The sequence below is a fragment of the Carettochelys insculpta genome, chromosome 2 (assembly GCF_033958435.1).
Source record: "Carettochelys insculpta isolate YL-2023 chromosome 2, ASM3395843v1, whole genome shotgun sequence".
Taxonomy (NCBI): Eukaryota; Metazoa; Chordata; order Testudines; family Carettochelyidae; genus Carettochelys; species Carettochelys insculpta.
The window spans coordinates 26,173,274-26,193,762 of NC_134138.1; the positions used below are offsets into that span (position 1 = coordinate 26,173,274).

General features: G+C 41.9%; 1 protein-coding gene across 1 annotated transcript; it reads left to right on the top strand.

Moving 5' to 3' along the window:
• Window positions 1-70: 70 nt before the first annotated feature.
• On the top strand, window positions 71-16,224 carry DERL1 (derlin 1). Its single transcript, XM_074986710.1, has 8 exons — window positions 71-459; window positions 2,025-2,136; window positions 5,654-5,718; window positions 10,260-10,286; window positions 11,011-11,106; window positions 11,838-11,890; window positions 13,224-13,334; window positions 15,630-16,224. The coding sequence occupies exons 1-8, from the start codon at window positions 307-309 to the stop codon at window positions 15,766-15,768; spliced, it is 756 nt and encodes a 251-aa protein (XP_074842811.1). The 5' UTR covers window positions 71-306; the 3' UTR covers window positions 15,769-16,224.
• Window positions 16,225-20,489: the final 4,265 nt, after the last annotated feature.

Consider the following 20,489-nt stretch of genomic DNA (forward strand, 5'->3'; position numbering starts at 1 on the left):
AGCAGCGCCTGTTTTCTGCTTGTACTGTCCCCTTCCGAGGCGGGAGTTCCGGCGCTGCCGATGCCGTGAGAGCAGCGACTGCAGAGGGGTGGGAACGGGAAGCGGAAGTAGCTGTTAGTGGCCGAATTCGGAGGAGCCACGTCTGGACTGCGGCTGCGAGTGAGCTCGGCCGCGCCTGCATCACACGCGCCGCTGTCCGGCGGCAGCGTCAGCACCAGGCGGAGGCCGGCCGAGGCGCGATCTGGAGCGTAGACCGAGCGGTAGCCGGTGGGCAGTGAGGCGCCGGCGGCGGCCGAGCTCGGAGAGATGTCGGATCTCGGGGATTGGTTCCGGAGCATCCCTTTAATCACCCGCTACTGGTTCGCCAGCTCCATCGCGGTGCCGCTTATCGGCAAGTTAGGCCTCGTCAGCCCCGTCCATCTTTTCCTATGGCCCGATGCCTTCCTCAGGCGCTTCGAGGTAGGCCGTACGCTCCAAGTCCCAGCGGGCAGCGCGCCGCCTGAGTGGTAGGGGAGCGCTTTGCATCCTGGGAGGTCCCGCAGGAGGATGGTGTGCCTGCTGGGGCCTCTGGTCCTGCCGCACTCGAAGGGGGGTGTGGGCTCAGGGAGTTGCAGACGAGGCTGTGGAGCTCAGCCGTGCTCGCTAAGTCTCCCTCCTTTGGTGACCTGGCCTGTCCTGGTGTCTTGCTACCCAGGTCATCTGCTCTGTGGAGAACTTCCTGGTGGGTCTGTCCCTAGTGGTAGGTGAAACATACATCTTGGTAGGGCACCATGAAATCTGGGGCAGTTTAGTGCTCTCTGCACCTGTGTTTTACCTAGGGGCTCCAGCTGCCTCCAGTCCTGTCCCGTGCCTGCCCCTCCCCATCCTCTGTGCTCAGCACCCAACCCCAACTCATCTGTGCAAGCTGGAAGACTTAGCAGTGGAAGCCCAGCAGCGGACAGCTGGAGAGAAGCAGTACTTTCCCCTTAAAAGTGCCTGGTCTCTCCGTCCAGCTGCACATGTGTTTGACGCTCTGTTCCTGCATTGCCGACTCTTCCACACTGGACACCACTGCAGTAAATGGTGTCTAGTCTGGGAAAGTTGGCAACTCATTTCCCTACAGCTTTGCCCTTCTTCGCCCCTCATGTGGAATGGCTGTTCCTGGTGTGAATATGTAGCTGGGCTATGTAGGGCATCAGCACCAGTAGGGATGGCCCTACTTCGTGGTATCAGACATATGGTTGCTTAGGTCCCATGCTAAATGATCTCATTTGTTTTAGAAAACGCTTGCTTTGTGTTCGGTCTCCGTGCATGTAATGGGAAATACCCTTTCCCTTTCCACCCACACCCCTCTCTCAAAACTGAGGGAGACAGAGCGTTAGGAGATGGGGATCGTATACCATTGTGTCCCTAATTGTGTGAACACAATTCCTTCTGTAGCTTGTGCTTGTTCCAAGGAATCCTGTTAATATGAATGGTCCCTGCTGGCTACAGACTCTTGCATCTGAACGCCTCAGTCTGAAGTATTGTAGATTGGAGTGTCTTATGTCAGCTCAGAAGTGGCAAGATTATTTGTGTGCTAACTACTATTTGCAGCCTGGTTAAAGACTATTCATGATATCAATAGGCAGGGACTTTCATAAAGCAGGTGCATAAGTGCTAAAAATAGTGTGTGATGTTACCTGAATGAAATTACACTCAGAAAGATCGTGTAAGTTTCTTGCTCAAGGTCACCTTCCATTCGAGTAAATAGAAAGGATTCTGGCTTGATGGCTTTGAAATAGTGTGAAACAGTTGTGAGGGCTTCTCTTGTTCTCTGGATTCCTTTTGGGTCCTAAATATGCTGTAGCTGGAAACTACTGATAAAACCCTAATAGCCTAACTGATCGTATCAGGTCAGACATAAGCTACAATGCCCTTTTTATGTGATACCACTGAATAAAAAAATTGATACACAGTTTGCTTCGTAATCTAAAACTGGAACATCCTAGTTATCCATTCATTTTTAATATCTGTAACTGCACTTTTTTTTTTTTTTTGGACAGATATGGAGGCCATTAACTGCAACATTCTACTTCCCAGTGGGCCCAGGGACTGGATTTCTCTATTTGGTGAACTTATATTTTTTATATCAGTATTCATCACGACTAGAAACAGGTATGTTGTTAATTGCAGTATGTTCATGCTGTAGGACTTAACAAATAGATAGCAAATAGATTGAAAGTCTCTCCATATATAGAATTCCATTCAGAATAGGTAATGGGAATGATGAGTGACTCTGCCTTAGGCAAAGCTCTGAAATTGAAAAGTAGCAATGTACATGTCTTTAGTGTCACTTGGCCAATAGAAAATAGGATTAATTCATTACACTTCTCTGTGTTTTTCTAGAAGTGACATTTAAGTCTCTAGTCAGTTAGAACCCAGTCCTGCAGCTCTTCTGTGGGACTGCTCATTTGACTAAGAGTTGGGGCAGTAAAAGGGGAAACTACCATTCCTCTGCTTGGTTATAGGATACTTAACATAAAGGAAACAGAAGACATAGTCCAAACTGCTAAGGGAGACAGTTAATATTGGGCAAGTCACTTAACTTCTTTGTCTGTTTTAGTTTATAAAGTGGCATGTTGTGAGCCTTAATGTTTATAAAGTAATTGGAAATTATCAGATTTATGGAGCAGTAGAAGAGGAAAATAGTAGTATTGGTATGCAAAAGGTATGTATTGTAAACACCTTTGCTATGTAAATGCTTCATAGATACCACATTTTAACAGGTAAAAAATGGGTAAAAAAAATTAAATTAACTGTGTTCCAGGCCAAACTAAATAAATCAAAGAAAGAAACACTTGTGTGTTTGTTTTAAAACAAAGACCCAAAAACAAAGGATTCAGAATTATATTTATGATAACACTGTGCATATTGCAGTTCTTGGTTGTGTGTGCCCATAATTGTACAATTGAAATTCTATATATGTTATATTGCGCTTATAACACTGAATGTCAGATGAAATTGTACATATTTATTAAAAAGCTACATCCCACTTGTAGGAAAGCAAGTTAATACTACAGGTTGAACCTCTCTGTTCCAGCAACATTTGTGGTCCAGCATAATTTTACTTAGCCAGATGACCAGTTATGGGAGTGTCCAATTTTCCTGTGGTCCCATAAAACTTCTTTACAGCCACCAGTCCTGGCTTTCAGTGTTCTGTGTCGTTGTTTAGCTCTGATTTACCCCAAAATGTCTTTGAAGAACCCAGGAAGTAGTGGACATGTTGGTAATGCTAAGACCTACTGTGGTTTGGCAAATTGTCTGGTTTGGCACCAGTGAGGTCCTCAGGATGCTGGATAGAGAGGTTCAGTGTGTATCATGATAACATGAAATATTCATGTTCCAAAAAATATAACCTAGCAGTGATTTTTTTTGTAGGTGTACAAAAGATTGATTGATTTATCGGTTCAGAATCCCTTCACCAACTCCTTTACCCGCTTTTAAGGTACTATTGGAACTCTCAATGAAACATTTCCAGACTTTTCATAATGTAAACCTGTGTTGCTATCAAATTGAGAACACAGCTCTCATCAGTGGGACTGATGGTGGTAAATGATCCTGTGGACTAGCTTATGAATTCAGAGTCCAAGGCCTAAAGGGACCACTGTGATTATCTAGTCTGACCTGCTGGATAATACAAGCTATAGAACCTCCACAGTATCTCTTTTAGAAAAACCTCTGACCTTCATTTAAATATGATCATTGATGGAAAATCCACCATGTCCTTTTGGTAAATTTTTACCATGGTGAATTACTCTCACTGTTACAAGTTATATCTTATTTCCAGTCCAGTGGTTTGTGTTTATACTTTCCTCTGCTTGACTGAAGTCTATTAATAATTTGTTCCCCACGTAGGTACTTGTAAACTTATCAAGACGCCGTTCTTTGTTGAGAATTTATAGCCTACGTCTTATGGGCTGTAAATGCTTTGGGTATTCACTAATATTAAAGATGAATTTCAAAATTGATGCTAAATTAAAAAAAAAAACCTGCAAAACTCCAAAAGAGGCAGGAAAGTTTACTGTATTTCTTTCATTAGTAATAAAAATTACTTCCCTAAATTTCTGAGGAAGCCAAGATTCTGAGGTCAGGATTTTTCTGTCCGGGTGACTGATGTCAACGCTACCAGGAATGAAAAAGGCATTAAAACAAGGGGCTGTAATGAGAGAGTTCTTGCAGACCTTAGTGATACATAGGTCATTTTGTCTGATACAGAAATCTAGGAAATTTGCAGCTCATTTTTCTCAGGATTTCAAAATGACAGTGCATACATGACTTATTTTCCCTGTCTTATTCTTAACAAGTAACTCTCAAGGTTATTAGAGGTTTTAAAAAAAAAAAAAAAAAGTTAGTGGGGGAAAAACATCACCTTGGGGTTTTTTTGTTTGCACTGATTTCTCCTCTAGCAACAGAAAGGAGAAAAACGTGATAAATAATACAAGAAAAAAGGCTCAGGAAAAGGGCCTGAAACTTTTAACTGACTCTTAAAATATGGAAAAAAGCAGTCTTGTAGCACCTTAAAGACTAACAATATTTTTATTAGATGATGAGCTTTCGTGGGAAAGACCCACTTCTTCAGATATGGAGAATTACCTGATGACTGATAGAAAATGAACTGTGTGTCTCATGGGTCTTTCTCACTAAAGCCCATTACCTAATAAATAATATTGTTAGTCTTTGAGGTGCTACAGGACCGCTTTTTTTGTTTTGTGAAGATACAGACTAACATGGCTACCTTTCTGAGAATTTTAAAATATGAGTAGATTTAGTGTTGACAGTGTAATATTTCAACTAGGTTGAAGTGCCTCAGCTGTTAAAATACAGTTAGCTACTCTTTTTAACAGCTATGTACTTTTCTTATTTTGGAACATTATCATAGATGTAGGAAATTTCTTGGTGCTATGGAATACAAATATTTATAAACAGAACTCCACAATATTTGTTTCATCTTTTGTGAGGTGTGAATGTATCTTGAGGGCAGTATAGATTCCCAAGTATTTTGCAGCTTAACAGATCAATTTTAGTTCTGGATTTTTTTGTTTTGTTTTTATAATCATTCTGATGTCCCATGTCTTTGTTTCAGTGAGATCCTCACCTTTTTGGATCATGTGCATATAAGTCAAAAAGGAAGTTTTTATAAATAACTCTGAGTATTTGGGGATTTGCTAACAAAATGATCAGGTTCTTAAATAATCCTGTTTGGAAAATGCCACTTTCTCAAATGCTGCAATGCCAATACACTCCAACATCAGAAAAAAGAACTAAGTAAGTTTTTATAGGGGTTAGGCTTAGGAGTGGCTATGAAGCAGGATGGGCAGGGATAGTGTCTCTAGCCTCTTGCTTGCCAGAAACTAGGAATGGGCAACAGGGAATAGATTGTTTGTTTGATTATTCTCTTCATTCCCCCCGGGGCATCTGGCATTGGCCACTGTCAAAAGACAAGATACTGAGCTAGATGGACCTAGGGTCTGATCCAGTGTGGTGGTTTTTACATTCTTAAGCTCTTGTATTCAGAGAATTGTATTTGGCACCATGTGTTGTTTCAACTAACCGAGAACTGAGAGAGTTCTTGGGATATAATGTGATCTAAAATCTTGATGACGGTTTTTCTTACTCCTTTATTTGTTCATAGGTGCTTTTGATGGAAGGCCAGCGGATTATATGTTCATGCTTCTGTTTAACTGGATTTGCATTGTTGTATCCTTCAGTTTATCAAGTTCTTGGCATCTTTGACTTCTTGTATTTATGCCTAGTTAAGGCAGTTTCCTAAATGACTTTTTATTATTTAAAAGCACTACAATAAATTAGTTTTCCATAGACATGGAAAAGATGGGTCTTACCCATCAGGGCAAGTCAGAGGGATTATTTTTGAGGGAAAACACAGTAATAACTAGTTCAAACTTCTACTTTGTCTGACCACTTTGGCGACTGTGTGGTTTTATGTACACCAGAGATGAGCAAACTTTTTACATCGGGCCCCACTTTTTGTCCCTGCAATCAGCACCTTGCTCTGATGCCCCCCTTCCACAAGCCCTGGAAGCAAGTGTTGGTCTCCCGGAAGTGACATGCTGGTACTCCCTTAGTAATGATGGCAGAGGAGGCCTTGGGAGTGAGCCGGGGAGGCAGCAGATAAATCAGATTTCTGAATACCACATTCTGTTTTGAAAAGCTTGGATTTTATTTTTAGTTCATGGAAGAGAGAGCAGCAAAAAGAAATTTATACATTTCCTTTTTTATCGTTTGGACTCACGGGGTCATCTCTCTGACCTTGGCACTAAATAGAAAGAGGTTGATAGTAATTGTGATGGTTTTGTAACTTACACTGCTTCTTACTGTAAGTGAGTCTCCGCAGCAAAGAAACTTTAAATAAAATATGTTCCTCTCTCTGTGTCAAACTCAGAAGCTTTGGAGCAAGCCCAGCCCCAGGTGCATCAAGGAATTATGACTGAACATAACTTATAAAATAGAATAAGCATTTGTAAAGCAAAACCTCTTTCAGCTTGGGATGAGAGCCTGTGCTCAGGTGATCTCAGCACATTGCTGAAGGGGAACTTAATTTTCCCGCTGGCCCTGCCTAGTGGGAGCAGGGAGTAAGCAGCTGGCTGGTCTGCACAGTGTGTGAAGCCTTCCTCCTTCACTAACCACATTGTCCCCCAGCCTCTCCTGCTGGCAGCTGCAAGCAGAGCCTTTTGGAAGGCATGGGGCAGACTGTGTGCAGTGGGGAGCTTGGCCGGAGTTCACCTGAACACTCAGCCGCAGCTCTCTTCTGTGCAGGAGGGTCATTGATCAATCTGCTGTCCTGCAGCAAGGCCACACCCTTCTGCCGGGAGATACACCTCGCTCGGCCTTAAGCCTGGGGTGCGGGTTGGGAGTGGGAGAGGCCAGGAGACCGCTCTCCACTCAGCATATGAGGATTGGCTGTGGGGAAGGCAACCAAGGCTGCGGGGGAGAGGGAGGAGGCCTGATTGCGCTGCACCTGCCCCTTACAAAATTTCACAGCCCCCACTTTGCGCACCCCTGATTAATGCACAGGAACATCAGCACACTACAGACTTTCACCACGTTCACTGATAGTCTGCCTCTATACCCATCGTTTATGGACAATCGCTGAGGTTGAGTGCAAATTTAGTGTTTGTGTCCAGCCAAGCCTTAGCTGCCAAAAAGACAGTGCTGGGGTTTGTGTGACTCTTGTTCACTGAACTGTACAGAATCCCCAAAGCTAATGTAATAAAGACAACCAGGTGGTAACATCTTTCAGCATATGTCAGTGGTGGGCAACCTGTGGCTCACTGACTCCCTGCAGCCCATTGGAACTCTGTGTTTGGCCTGCAAGATGCTTTGTTTACCATTGCCCACTTTAAGGGTTGCCAGATTCCACTGATTTCCATCCATGTGGTCTTTTTCCCACTCATTACTCAAGTGACATGCAGGTAAAGCAGGGGCACATTAAGTGAGGTGCCTGCTGATTGCACACAAGACTGACTGTTAAGAGCCACGTGCTCCCTCCGGAACCAAAGCGTTGTTACAGTTCACTCAGTACTCCGTGTAGATTCTATGTATGCAAACACAGTTAGCAAAACTACCCTGTCTTGGGAAACCTTGTTGGTTATGACAGTCTTGCGGCCAGCTGAGATAAATTGGCCCACTCCCTAGCCCTAGGTTGCCTATAACTTATGTAGCCCTAGGCCTGACTCAGGTTGGTGATCTTGAGGCAAAAGGCATAATATCCTGTTTGCAGTTCTGTGAATCATTTATTTCCACACCTTTCAGGCCATGTTTAGCAATTGCACTGGGATATTTTAGTAGCTTCACTGGTGCTACCTTCACTGTTCCTAACTCTGCCTAACATTGGTTAATTTTTAGCAGTCCTTCCCTAATACGGGCTGTGGCCACACTTGGCCAGAATTTCAAAAGGGCCATGCTAATGGCTAAATTGGCAAATACTAATGAGGCACTGAAATAAATATTCAGCACCTCATTAGCAGCACTTTGAAAATGCCACGTTTCAAACACACGTGACCCAGTTACATGGGGCCCTTTTCAAAAGGGCGCCGCAGACTTCAAAATCCCCTTATTCTTATCAGTGATAGGAATAAGGGGATTTCGACGTTTGCAGGGCCCTTTTGAAAAGGGCCCCGTGTAGCCGAGCTGTGCGCTATCAAAATGCAGCACTTTCAAAGTGCCACGGCTGGCAGAATGCTAATGAGGTGCTGAGTATTCATTTCAGTGCCTCATTAGTATTCTCCAATTTGGCCATTAGCATAGCTCTTTTGAAATTTTGGCCAAGTGTGGCCACAGCCCTGGTCTCCGATAACTCTGTGCCTGAGAAGGAACAGGAGATATGGCTTTAACAAACTCTGGCTATGGTCAGGAGGCATACTATGTAGAAATGTCACCTTAATAGGTGTGCCCCCTGTTTTCTCTTAATCATATCTGCCAATTTCAGTGTGTAGAAAGAATCTTTACTCTCTGCAGAGCCCACAGAGCAACTGAAAGATGAGCTGTATTCTACTACACTTCCAAAAAAGCAGTCAGAATTCATATGACAGTTGAGTCTTGGCTAGTTGCTGATGTAAGACTCTGATTATGGCTTTACTGTCAACCCACCTGGGTAGAGTTTGCAATCAGAATATTTCTCTTCACCTGCCAGGTACATGAACTTGATATGGAAGTCTGTCTGTAGGAATAACTCAGAGGCCCATAGTGTCTCATTGGTTTCCTTTTCTGACCACAACTGCATTTTGATCCTATAGTTAGTGAGCAATTGTACTATTATGTGTTAAAACAGCAATGTCAATGGGTACTTCAGTTTCCTAGTAATCATAATAGCATTGAAAGGCTTCATCAGTATATTTTGAGCCACTGTTTGTTTTCTGTTGCTTGTTATTAGCAATGCTGTCTTTTCAGTTAATTTGCTTGCTGTCTCCCTGAGGTTAAAACTCAGAGGTGGGAAACCTCTGTCCCCCTGCCTGTGATATGGGAAGTTCTGCATGCTACCCTCATCTGCAGGCACCACCCTCATAGCCCCTATTGGCTGGGAACCCGGGGCAGTGTCTTCAGATGAGGACATCACCCGCAGCCACTTCCCCCCTCCTCTCTCCTCTCCTCTCCCACTTTCTACCAGGGGCACAGGGACGGGCTGGCCATTTCTGAATCTGAGAGCTGCCTTACGTGAGTGCCCTGCCGCACCTCTTCTTGCATGTCTGCCCCAGCCCTGAGCTCTCTCCTGCCCCTTGCCTTTCTCCCAGAGCCTGCACTCCAACCTTCTGATGCAGCCCTGAGCCAACTCCAGCATCCTGACTCCCACCTAGACCCTGCACCCCAACATCCCTCTTTGAGCCCATTCCCACACTCCAAACCCCTTGTCCCAGCTCAGAGACTCCTTCTGCACCCCTGTCCTCACATCCCGAAATGTACCCCCCAGTCAGAGCCCTCACTCTCCTCCCACGCTTCAGCCCTCTGCCCCAAGCCTGGAGCCCACCAGCCTGGAGCTTGAATCCCTCATTTTTTGCCCCTGACCCAGATATAAGGTTGCCAGCATTCCTGACCAGATGGACTGGATGCCATTGCAATTTGTGGCAATGATATCCAGTCTGTCTAGTTGGGAAAATTGTCAATTTTAATCCCAGTTAGTCCAGATCTAATCCCAGTGTCAATTCTAAATCCAAGGGGAAGCTGCGAGCCTCCACCCCTCTCTCTTTCATCCCCTTCTCCCCCGTTGTGGTGCAAGGCATGGCTCATGAGTGACTTTCTTCTCCCTCCTCCTAGAGTCAGCGGCATCTGGCACAAAAATGGTTCCTCACAACTATTATGAGTAATAATAAATAAATAATGGAGGGGTTTCTTTACTTTAAAGTATCCAGAGGACATGTGCCTGATGAAAGTCTGGTCCTTTTAAACATCCCTTTTGAAAAGGATGGTCAGCCCTAGCTTGCTTAATCTTGGTACAAAGCAAAGGGTTGAATGGGCATGAAAAGTGATCAGGTTTCTCAAGTCTAGGTGGGGTCTCTTCATGTTATAATTGAGTCCTGTTGGCAGGGCAATGTGGGAAGAGTTGGAATGAGTCTGTTCTGTGAATGCTTAGAGGAGGTCATTTGCCAGCACTGGTGATCCAGCACTTTTCAGGAACAGGACGTTCCCTTTTAAAATAAAACTTAAAAGCTGAATCAGTTTAAAAATCACCCAGGTCTATCACATTGCTTGTTTGTATTTTCCTTAGTAGTCAAAAAAAAAAAAAGATAACCGGCTTGGTGATGGATATGCAGGTAAGCATGACAGTTTACAAATGAAACTTTATAGTATTATGTTTACTTGTAGGCAGAATTTTTTTTTAATGTCACCGACGTCTGTGTGACACATCGGTATTTTGGGAAATCACTGATTTTTATTGTTGTTGCTGGGGGTGTCTTAGAACATCAGTAAGCACAGTTAATCTTTTTGCCGTAAGCTACATATAATTAACTCGTTGTGGGACAGCAGGCATGGGTGTACTGTGAAACTTGGGCCAGTATACAGTACAAAAGAAATTGGACTTCAGATAATGTACCTCCAGCTGTTGCACTGAGTGTATTTTCTAGCTGTTCCTCGGGTAGGTTTTTGTGCTGCCTGTGTTGGAGTGACAACAGTCCTGCTGTCCTCTCTCAGAATCTGAAACAAATGTACAGCAGATTTAAGTCTTCTAACAAGTGGGAAGTCTCTAACATTTTTGTAAGTGGAATTACATTACTAATAGGGTTACAGACTCAGTAAGCTAGTGAGACCGGTTTCTAACATGGTGAAACAGAATGACTTGTGGGTTTGCTTGCTCACCATTGCTAGGCCGTGGGCATATACATGCAGCAAAGGCCTGCAGTGTAGTTATTAAAGGATTTATGCTGATGTGTCATACTAACAGAGCAGTTCTACAGCTAGCTCTCTGTTTAAGTTCCTCAGAGGTTTAAAGTGGGTGTAACGTGTTTTGTTTTTTTTTTTTTGCTCTTCGTGTTGCAGTTGCTGATGATCCCCCTGATCATGTCAGTGCTTTATGTCTGGGCCCAGCTGAACAGAGACATGATTGTATCGTTTTGGTTTGGGACAAGATTTAAGGTACAGCATACGGGATGTTGGTACAGTTCTCTTCTGGGCTTTCCCCTCCCACCCTAGTGTAAAAGAATTTCATGCTATCTGGTGGCAAGGGCTGGATGTAGTTCCTTCTGGAGTCAGTCACTTCTGGGTCTGCCATAAGGTGTCAACAAAGGGCACATCCTCTCTCCAGAGGGTGGTTTCGCTGACTTCCCTGAGGTCTTGGGCCCTTGTGGTGAGAGAAGATGAGAGTTTCGTCCCCATTGTGTCTTACATGGTGTTAGCTGTTGCAGTATAAAACTACTGTAGGTGCCCCCAAAACAGAGGTCCTTGTTTAAAAGACTGGCACCAAAACCAAGAGACTTTCTGGGCAGCATTAATTTGAGTAAAACCATCTTTCTGCAATAAACAGTTTCCTTTGTCAGAGTTTTCACCATCACTCAATAAAATGTTCATGTTTTGAATAATTTCCTCTTCTACAACCCAGCTGCTTTTTGTTTGACTTAAGCCTTCAGTGGAGGACTGAATATGAAGGAGACGTTTGTTTAAACACTGATAGTTTTTATATAAATGTAGAAGATTAAAAAGTGCTTAGCAGTAATTTAAAACATATAGGTTAACTTCCCTGAATTTGTGTAATGCCTATGTTTAAAAGATGCCGTGATTACACTGGTGAAGATGCAAAGGACTTTGTGCAGCCTTGTACTGTCCTTCAGCATTTGTGACTTCTCTGTTTTGTTTGTGTTTTTTGCTAGGCTTGTTATCTACCCTGGGTTATTCTGGGATTCAACTATATCATTGGAGGATCGTAAGTGTTCATTATGCTTGTTCAAATTAGCTGTATGTTTAACTAATGTGTTTGATGGAGTGGTTACATCCTATTCCCTTCCTCCTATTGACTTTTCCCTGCTGCTTTTCCCCTTAAGCCTGCCACCTCACCAGGAATTTTTAAAAAAAAAAGAGAAACAGCAACAACTCTTCCTACCCCCCTGAAGCAACATGATACTTTCCTGCCATTATCTGAGTACTCTGCAATCTGCTTGTATTTTGATGTTCTTCTGTCTGCTTAGTCTGTAAGCTCTTTGGGGCAGGGGTTATCTATGCTCTTGCAGTCTCCTGTACAGCGGTGCTCTAATATCTTAGTGGCCTGTAATGCAAATCATGATGTCATGTGTTCTTCTAATTAGAAAAGCAGATAAGGAATCAGAATTTTGTGTGTTCACATTCTGGTTCTACATGTTGGTTGATGCCTCTATCACTTCAGGAAACTGCTGCTTGCTAGACACTTGGACCACATCTGCATGGGAAGCCTCTGTCGACAGATGTTGCTGGCATAAGAGATTTCCCAGCAGGACTGCTGTCGTTAGATCGAGTCTACACACAAAAGCAGATGGAAAGAGCAATCTACTCTGTCAACAGAGAGCAGGCAGAATGCCCAGTCCTCTCTTGACAGAATGGCTGTCCGGAAGCCCTGCAAATAGTGCTGCCTGGTGAACCGGAAGCCCCGTCTAGTGACGAAAGGGCCCCAGAGCGTCTACACAGCTGTTTTGTCAACAAAACACTATAGAGAGGGGTGTTATACCTGAGCAGGGAGAGGTATAACACTGGGGTGGATGTGCTGGGTTTTGTCAACAGACTGTTGACAAAACACATTTTGTGTGTAGACACGCTGCGGGTTTTTCTGACAAGAGCCCAGTTTTGCTGGGAAAAGCCATTCATGTAGATGTGGCCTTGTTGTTTCTACACATGGAAGAAAGTGCTGCAAGGCTGACTGCTGAACTGGGGCCCAAGAAAAGTTATAGATAGCAGAGGGAAGGCTATCCCGTGGAAATAGCAATATTTTTTCAGGAGACGTGGATCATAGATAGCTATGAGGTCTGTTTCCTTGTGTGAGTGTTAATGGGATTGTATCATTCAAGACTGGCTGGAGAACGCCTGAAAGGAAGAATTTGGAATGGCTTGCTGAAGTGTTGATGCTGATAGTGAAGTTAGCAGAGAGGTAGCTGGCATGAATGAGGGTGGGGAGTGAGGGGTAGATGTGGCTATACTTACAGTGACACCATTAGTGGACACAAAAATACCAGAAAGGTTTCACAAAATCAGCAAGATCTGAAACTGAAATCTTCCTTCTTGCTTTGCAGCATCATCAATGAGCTGATAGGAAATCTGGTTGGACATCTCTACTTCTTCTTAATGTTTAAATATCCGATGGACTTGGGGGGAAGGAATTTTCTAACCACACCCCAGTTTCTGTAAGTTTTTGGGGTTTTTTACATATTCATTTCTTTTGGCATAATCTTCTAGGGATACTGTAATCATTGAACTAAAAGGACTCATTTGTTGGGATAGGGAGTATAAGATCGCTTCCCTAGGCCAATGACTGCCAGAATTTATTACATAGAAATTAACATCAGATCAGAATGACCTTCAGTGCCTGTTTGTGATTGTGGACCACATCAGGGGAAGTTTCAAGAAACAAGTTAGTATGTAAATGTGGAATAAAAGTCCACGTGGGAAACGTTTACCAATGCCATCAGTTGGTGATTGCCTTGTATTCTTTTCTAGAGCAAGGAAGTGATGGTGTATAGTGAGTCAAATGGCAATAAAGAAACATCCCTGGAAGTACTGCAAAGGCAATAGCTATCTTGATTATAGAATTGCCTTTTATTTTACTTTTCGACTTGGTTTTTCTCTTGCCTGTTAATTGTGTTTGTTGCATTAGAGACTAGTTCTAGGTCACATTTGGCACTACTGGGAGTAAATTGCCAATTGGTATTACTAACCTGCTTTGTGTGTCAGGTACCTGAGGAGAATAACTGCTGCTCTGGGATTCAACAGTCTGTGGTAGTTTTAATATCGGAAACATTAGTCAGATGAGAACAGTGATCCAGGAGTACAGTATCCCTTGTCTTAATGCCTCAGCTCTGGTTGATGCATGCTTTTTGCTGCCATGCTCTTGCTTCATGACTTTGAGTTAATCCCTCTTTAGAACCTGAGCTGTCAATTATAAAATGAATTACAGTGTTAAATTATATTCACATAACACTTTACCAACAGCATGATTGGGTGCTCAGCCTTACATTTTAGGGCTGCTTCTACAGTAGAAAGATTTGTCTGTTTTGATGACAAAACCCATGGAGCATCCAGATTCCTAAGGCATTCTATTGACAGTAAGTTGACAGAATGCAGCACTTCTGTCAACAGCTGTACCATGCTCCCCATGAGGAGAACGCCTTTGCTGACAGAAAGCCAGTCTGGACATTCCAGGGGACCCTCTGTCGACAAACAAGGCTTCTGGGACGCCAGGCAGCCCAGTCTGCTGTGCTTCTGGTTGGCCGTTTTGCCTATAGAGTGGGCTGGGCAGTCCGGCCGCCCTCTGTTGACAGAGCGATCCACTTGGCAGTTTGGCTGTGATCTGTTGACAGGAATTTTATTGGAAGGTATCTTCTGACAAAAACTTCTGTCAACAAATCTCTGTAATCTAGACATAGCCTGGGCGTGTCTGCTAGTTCAGGCTCTCCTGTTAAGCCTATTTTTTCCATATAGATTAGAAGAAAAAATGTTGTTTAAAGTGTCTTCCAAAGTAGTAACTATCCTGAAACTACCATCTCTAGTGTTGATTTTATATATCTTATTCTGCCTTTTGAATGCAGTTACATATACTTAATTTCTATCAATATATTAAGAATCATAAGAACAGGCATACTGGGTCAGACTAGTAGGAACAGGTTAATATTCTGACAAGAACAAAAGCACTACAAACCACTCCTAAAGAGTCACCAATTCTGTTTTTCTATCAAATGCCATAAGAGCATTCTGTCAGTAGGACATGGTGATAACATTAAGACACTTACATGTTGTAGGTTGTTAATTTTATAATGGTCTGTTTGAGAAAACAGTATTACAGATTTGGGACCTGCCAGTTTTCCGTGCTTCAGATTTCATTGATATATTCAGCCGTAGAGTATGAGGAGTGGGTAGAATTATGACCACTTAATCCAGGGCTGAATTTGACTCTAGAGCTGTAGAACACTTGAATTTAGTCAAGAGCTGCTATGAGAGAGAGAGAATGGTCCAGGGGTTAGGATGCCAGCCTGATATTGAGGAGACCTAGATTTGATTCTTTAATCTTCTCTGGGTAAATCACTTACTCTCTGTCTTAACTCCCCATCTGTAAAATAGGAATTCCTACCTCATGGGGGTGTTGAGTTAAAATCCACTGAAAAATTGGGAGGTGCTCAGATACTGTGGTAATGGGAAACATAATGGTGTCTCTAAGAGAATTTTCTCTACACCCCTTCTCTTTACTCAAGCATAGTATTAGGCCATATTAGCTTGTGGGTTTTTTTAGGTGGGTCATCAATATCCATTTCACAGGGTGTTGAGACTTAATATTTGTAAAGCAAATTATGTGATGGTTCTCTGTATCATTATAAAGCCACGTTTTTATAATTTTTTGCAATTAAAATGAGCTGTGATGCTTAAAGAACAAGTATATATTCCGCTCTTGGTCACTTTCTCCCTCTCTCCCCAAATCTGTGTTCCAGATACCGCTGGTTGCCAAACAGGAGAGGAGGAGTGTCAGGATTTGGTGTTCCACCTGCTAGTGTGCGAAGGGCTGCAGAAGATCAGCAGGGTGGTGGAAGACACAACTGGGGCCAAGGTTTTCGGTTAGGTGACCAGTGAAACACCGCTTGTTTGGCAAACAGTTGCTGCCCATAATACTTCCTGGTTCAGTGTGTGCTTAAGAACTGAGTTCTCTCCAGTGTTGGAGTTGATGCATAAAGAATTTTTCTGGCCCAAATAAAATTAAGAACTCTTCAAGAAGAATGTAGATTTTACTGCAAGTTAGAAAGTAGTACTCAATTCTGTCCTGCCGTTAAAAAAGCCATCTTAGTATTGTCCGTATGTCAGAGTGTCCATTCCACCATTCTCTTCTCTGATGCAGTGGAAGATGCTGATAGGCTTTGTCTGTTTCTCCTCTTTCTATACATGACGATTTAAGAACCCTGTCCTTGGCCAAAGGATGACTGAAAGTAATGTTACCATCTGTACATCTAAAAAGCTGATTCGTCCGTATTCATGCTTGGAATCTAGAGTCTTCAGTATCTTTACTTCTTAGATGGCAATAACTGCAGTGAATTCATAACAGCAAGAATAAAAGTTTTAGAAGCTTCATTTCACTTATCAAACTATTTCAAGAAATCAGTTTGTCTCTTGCCTTGAGTCATTCATGAAGAGATGGTACCCTATGTACTGCAGCAAGAAAGGAGAAAGGATTGCTGTCAGAAATTGAAAAGAAAGCCAGTACCAACATTCATGGAAAGCTAAATCTCTCTGAATCTTCAGTGTAATGTACAAGATTTGATGTGTTTAAACCAAGTCACTTACTCTCCTAAAATCCAAAAAAGTTGGCTCTTCAGGGTTTATATTTTATTTGCAAAATTAAATAGAACAAGTGTTACTTTACAAGTAGAAGATAACATATTTTGGGTGTTCATGTGAAGGGTACTGACTGCAAAGCTTTGTTTGTATAAATATGATGTGATTACTGGATTCTTTTTAAAACCTTCAAGAAATTAAATAATCAAAACTGGAAATAAACATATTCCAGGTTACAAAATACAAGAGAACTGATTGCTTTCCTAAGGCCTTTCTCATTATAAAACAAGAAACTATATAAAGCTGTTAATTAGTTCCTATTTTGCAGTTACCCCATTTTTATCTTATGAGGGCAGGGAGGAAGAAGATTAATAGAAATCTATAATGTTTTCCTAATGTAATCATGAGGCAGTGGGTCTAGTGAGCAGAGTACATGGCTAGCAGCCAGGAAGTTGTAATTCTGGCTCCTTCCACTGATTCACCATATGGCCTTGAACAAGTTACTTGGCCTCCACATCTCCATTTTCCCATCTATAAAATGGGGCTGATATTTACCACACAGGTTCAGTTTTATATAGTGTTGTGGAAAAGGGAAATGCCATGAAAATACTAAATAATAATATTACTGCTGTTTTCTAAATCCTGCCACTCATCCTGAACATGGGAGGAAAATAAGGAAATTGGATTTGATCCTTTTATCTGTGACTAGCTTGAAAAGGATGCCTTTTATTTTCACATACCATACTTGTGGTGGTCTTTTGGTTTGTGGATGAATGCAAGGAACTGGTGACCAAGTTATGTGTTCATGGCTGGTCAGATATATAAATGTTTGGAACTCATTTAGTCCTTCTAGTGTCAGAAATCATGTTTTAAATATGCTCTTTCCTCGTTTTATTTATATTTTAATAATGGTAAGTGGAAAGACTCCACTGATGTAAATGCTGCTGTACCCATTACTGTTAATGCAGCTATCTGTGACAGCCCGGGAGCCATGATGCATACAGTAGTCATGTTACAGCTGGTCTCCAGTTGATCATGTGTACAATACTATCTCCAAAGCAGTTGTCTTCATTTTAGAAGCAGACTCTGTTAAGAAAAGTGACAGTTCAAGTGATTGTCACATAGGTTATGATTTGCATTCATTCTGGTGGAAATTCACCTCTGCCGAGTGACAGCACAAGTGGGATTTAAGCATGGTTTAAATATTGGGGTTGTCCATCTGCACAGAGATCAATTCCACTCTCCAGCGCACACTGCATGAGCAAGGCCTTTTATGTGTCTGCAAGCCAAAGAGAAGCTTTTGACAACAGGTTCTTGATTTTAAACTCTTTTCAAAGACCAGTGTGAGTGTTCTTGCAAATTTAGAACCCTGAACTAATCTTAACTTGGAATCTTCTGCATTTCCCATTTGAAGAACTAATAGCTGTACCTGTGTGCACTTGAGTCAATACTGACAATGCCAGTCTCTTGTTATAAGGAGGCACTCATTAATTTTTTTGTACAGGGAATTTCCCTTTTTGTAACCAATTTTTTTTGTTGGCAAAGTTTAAATTAAAGTTTTAATCTCTGAAATTCTCTGTTTTGCTAAATCACACTTAAGCTTTTCTTCAAGCTTTTGAATGATCTCCGAAGAGCCTCTGAGAAACACTGTTTAACTCTTCTGTTTAATCAGAATCCTCATGAGAATGATCCACTTTCTGGATCTTGTCCTCTTCACTGAAAAAACTCATACCAAAGTTGCCAGCTGCCTGAGGTCCTCCATTTTGTTTTCATTTCGTCAAAAATTGTCCCACTTGCTACCCTCTCTAGGACGAATGACTAGTCTGTCAGCCGCATTCATAACTTTGTGGTCCATCTGACCCTTCTTGCTTCTTATTTACTGAATTAGCACAGAGTCCCCGGTTGAGATCATAGACATGCTATGCAAACACATTGGGCGTTTAGACCAGTAACAATCTCCTGTAATTTAAAAAAAAAGGGAAAACTGAAACACTGGTCAGTGGAAGAGCCATTCTAGTGCCCTCTGCCTTTCCCTCTCAACCTCCAAAGTGTCATTCTAGGTTTATTTTGCTCTCCATCTTTACCTGTCCTTTGCTGTCATTTCCTGTTGCTAAACCAGCTGGTTTCTGACCTATTGGAGATAACTGTGAAAACCTTGACAAAAAGGATAGAAATGTCAGTTCAAAAAAAAAAAAAGTCCCATTTTTGAGCTGGCTGTGGTCTTTGTTCTTTTTTGGCTCTGTCTACAGTAATAATCCTTGCCTATTTCTCTGCACACAGTATGATCTGTAAGTGATATTCTCACTTTCAATAAGATTTACTGAGGAAACTAGACCGGTCACACTTATTGCTGTTACTTAATCATAATAATGCAAATTTTTAGTTCACATGGGGGATATTTTTAACTTTCAGGTGAGCTCTCCCCCTGCATTGCAGGTAGATAAGTCACTTGCTACAGGGTTATACCACTTGGATTTTACGTTGTTTTGTTTTGAAGTGAGGAAAGAAGAGAATGAAGGGGATTGGCCTTAGGGGTCTCTGGAGAGCTGTGTTTAATATCCAGATTTTACAACAGACTCCCTGTCTGGCCTTCAGCAAATAAAAATCTCACTGTGCCTCCATGTTTCATCTGTAAAATGGAGATGATAACAGTTTTTCTCCAGCTCTTAGTCTTGGTATAATAATAGTGTAGGGCAGGGACTGCCCCTTACAATGCAGTTCTGTAGTGCACAGTATAATAGAGACTAATCTTAGGTGAGGCCCTTTATGCGCTGCTCTCATAACGGAATAAATAGTTCTCTGTTTATCTTATGTTACCTATGACCAACCTTTCCTCATTGTTACAGATGTAAGTAAACTTGGAAAGATTACGTTTTTAACTGGTAATGTCAATTGCACCTTCACCATAAGCCTCCCCCAGGAAAACTTATTTCCATAGATAATCGCAATTTAGAGAGACAAAGTAAGCAAAATGTTGGTAGCTGGTAACCATTACATACTGAAATGGTAAAATTGAATTTGGCCAAATTTAGATATAGATAATAGCATAAACTTGTAATTCAAAATTGTTAATTGAGCTAACTGCATATGAAGCAGAAGTATATGTCTAAAAGATGAAAGTGTGCTGATTTTACTGTGTTGAAAAACAGGCTAAAGCTCATTTTAGCAGCTGTTACTATAGACTCATCAAGAAGATTTTTTTCAATAGTCCAGACAGTTTTAATAAACATACAATTCTGTCAGATCCCTATATTTTTTGCAGTGTGAACACTTCTAATAAGGTTAGAAGGGGGGGAAAAAGTACAATTGTGTAGTGAAAATAGTGGGGAGACAATCCAAACACGCCAGACAAGGACAGTAGTTTGATTATTCAACATCTCTTCATTAATAAGATTTTGCGTGGTTTGTCCAAGTGGCAATAAGGGACTCTGACATTTCAAGGTTCTAATTTGGGATAAGTAAGTTCTAGCTGCTTAGGACCACACTGAGGCTGGGTGTGATTTGCTCTTATGTTAGAGTATTTCTCTTCAGCTTCAAGCAAATTCATAGTATGGTTATAAAGTTGAAAGCCCTTTTAAAAATAGAAGAAGAAAGTAACCTTTTTCAAAACAGTCCCCTTTCAAAATGTAAAAGCCCGTCAGTTTCAAAGTGAAAGGTTAATGTTGATAGGATAGCTGTCTTTAACTGAAACCATATCCACTGTCACTAATATGTCTGTCTCCATCACTGAAAACAGTCATCATCCGTTTTCATTGTCCAAACTTACAGAACGTAAAAGCTCAGTGGAACTGGGCAGTGTGAGGCTTGTGCAATCAATATCATTCCATGGCATTTGTATTCTCTTTGTTGCTTAGAACAATGTTTCTCAGACAGTGATATGTGTCCCCATGGGGTACTCTGAGGTCTTCCAGGGAGTACATCAACTCATCTAGATATTTGCCTAATTTTACAACAAGCTACATAAAAATGCTAGTAAAGTCAGTACAATTTAAAAGTTTATTCAATCAATGATTTGTTTCTACTGC

Coding starts and splice junctions, on each gene's coding strand:
- DERL1 (XM_074986710.1), top strand. CDS start 307: ATGTCGGATCTCGGGGATTGGTTCCGGAGCATCCCTTTAATCACCCGC. Junction 2,137..5,653: donor TTCATCACGACTAGAAACAG/GTATGTTGTTAA, acceptor ATTTGTTCATAG/GTGCTTTTGATGGAAGGCCA. Junction 10,287..11,010: donor GCTTGGTGATGGATATGCAG/GTAAGCATGACA, acceptor TTCGTGTTGCAG/TTGCTGATGATCCCCCTGAT.